At 67.3% G+C, this 1,158-nt stretch overlaps 1 protein-coding gene across 1 annotated transcript in view; it reads right to left on the bottom strand.

Moving 5' to 3' along the window:
* Positions 1 to 1,158, bottom strand: part of HDAC7 (histone deacetylase 7) — a 30,464-nt gene that overhangs the window by 1,163 nt on the left and 28,143 nt on the right. The window contains exons 15-17 of the mRNA XM_031064524.1: positions 1,000 to 1,119; positions 431 to 528; positions 179 to 295 (exon numbers count right to left, since the gene is read on the bottom strand). Of these exons, the coding sequence (XP_030920384.1) occupies positions 179 to 295; positions 431 to 528; positions 1,000 to 1,119 (335 nt within the window). The remainder of the gene's footprint in view (positions 1 to 178; positions 296 to 430; positions 529 to 999; positions 1,120 to 1,158) is intronic.

Here is a 1,158-nt window from a genome sequence, read left to right as displayed (position 1 = left end):
CCCGTGCCCAACCCCAACCCCAAAATCTCCTGTGGCTCCCCCAGGAGTGGCTGCCCCTTCCCGAGGGTCCCAGCCCGGGTGGGAGGGGGACTCTCACCCCAAGGGGGGACACCCGACCCCAAGGGGGGACACCTGACCCCAAGGGGGTCCCAGCCCACCCCGAGCCAGCTCCTTACACTTGGCAGAGACTTTGTAGCCCCCCAGGGGGGGTGGGTGGCCCTCGGCTGCGTCGAATCCGGCCGACACCAGCACCACGTCGGGGCAGAACTCGTGGGCAATGGGCATCACCACGGTCCTGGGGATGGGATGGGGAGTGCGGTCAGGTTTATAGGGGGGAAAAGAGGATGGGGAACAGGGTCAGCCCCACATGAGGGATGAGGAACGGGGTCAGCCCCACCCCAAGCACGGCACACGGGCACGGGGACAGTACCTGAAGGCAGCCAGGTACTCGGGGTCCCCCATGGGGGGGTCCAGCCCTCCAGCCCAGGCCACGTTGACGTTGAAGCCCTCGCCGGGGCCAGCGCCCACCTGGGAGGGAGCAAGGGCAGGGTGAGGCTCTGGGGGAGCCAGGTGGGGGTCCCAACTCCCTGTCCTGTGCCATGGGAAGGTATTTGGGGGTCCCAGCCCTCTGTCTGTGCCATGGGAGGGTGTTTGGGGGTCCCAGCCCTCTGTTCTGTACCCACAGGACGGTGTTTGGGGGTCCCAACCCCCCATCCTGTACTATAGGAGGCTGTATGGGGGTCCCAGCCCCCTGTTCTGTACCACGGGAAGCAGTCTGGGGGTCCCAACCCCCTCTCAGCATTTTGGGGGTCCTGTCCCCCCTGCCCGGTGCCACAGCGGGGTCAGGACCTGTGGGATTTTGCTGCCTTTCCATCCATCCCCATCCCGTGCTGGGCGGCCCAGGCAGGGTCAGGGGTGGGAAAGGAGCCCCCAGGGCACTGTCCCCGCTCAGCCCCCGTGTCCCGCCGTGTCCCCTCTGTCCCCTCTGTCCCCTCCCACCTCGTCGGCAGCCCCGCTGCCCGGGAAGAAGTTGCCGTCGTCGTGGCGGTGCAGGGAGATGTAGAGAACCTCGGGGTCCCTGTAGAAAATCTGCTGCGTCCCGTTGCCGTGGTGAACGTCCTGCGGGGACACCCAGGGAGGATTTCGGCAGCTGCTGGG

This window comes from Geospiza fortis, unplaced genomic scaffold (assembly GCF_000277835.1).
Source record: "Geospiza fortis unplaced genomic scaffold, GeoFor_1.0 scaffold676, whole genome shotgun sequence".
NCBI lineage: Eukaryota > Metazoa > Chordata > Aves > Passeriformes > Thraupidae > Geospiza > Geospiza fortis.
The sequence above is the reverse complement of the archived record's forward strand: the minus strand, read 5'-3'. Positions and strand labels throughout refer to the sequence as shown.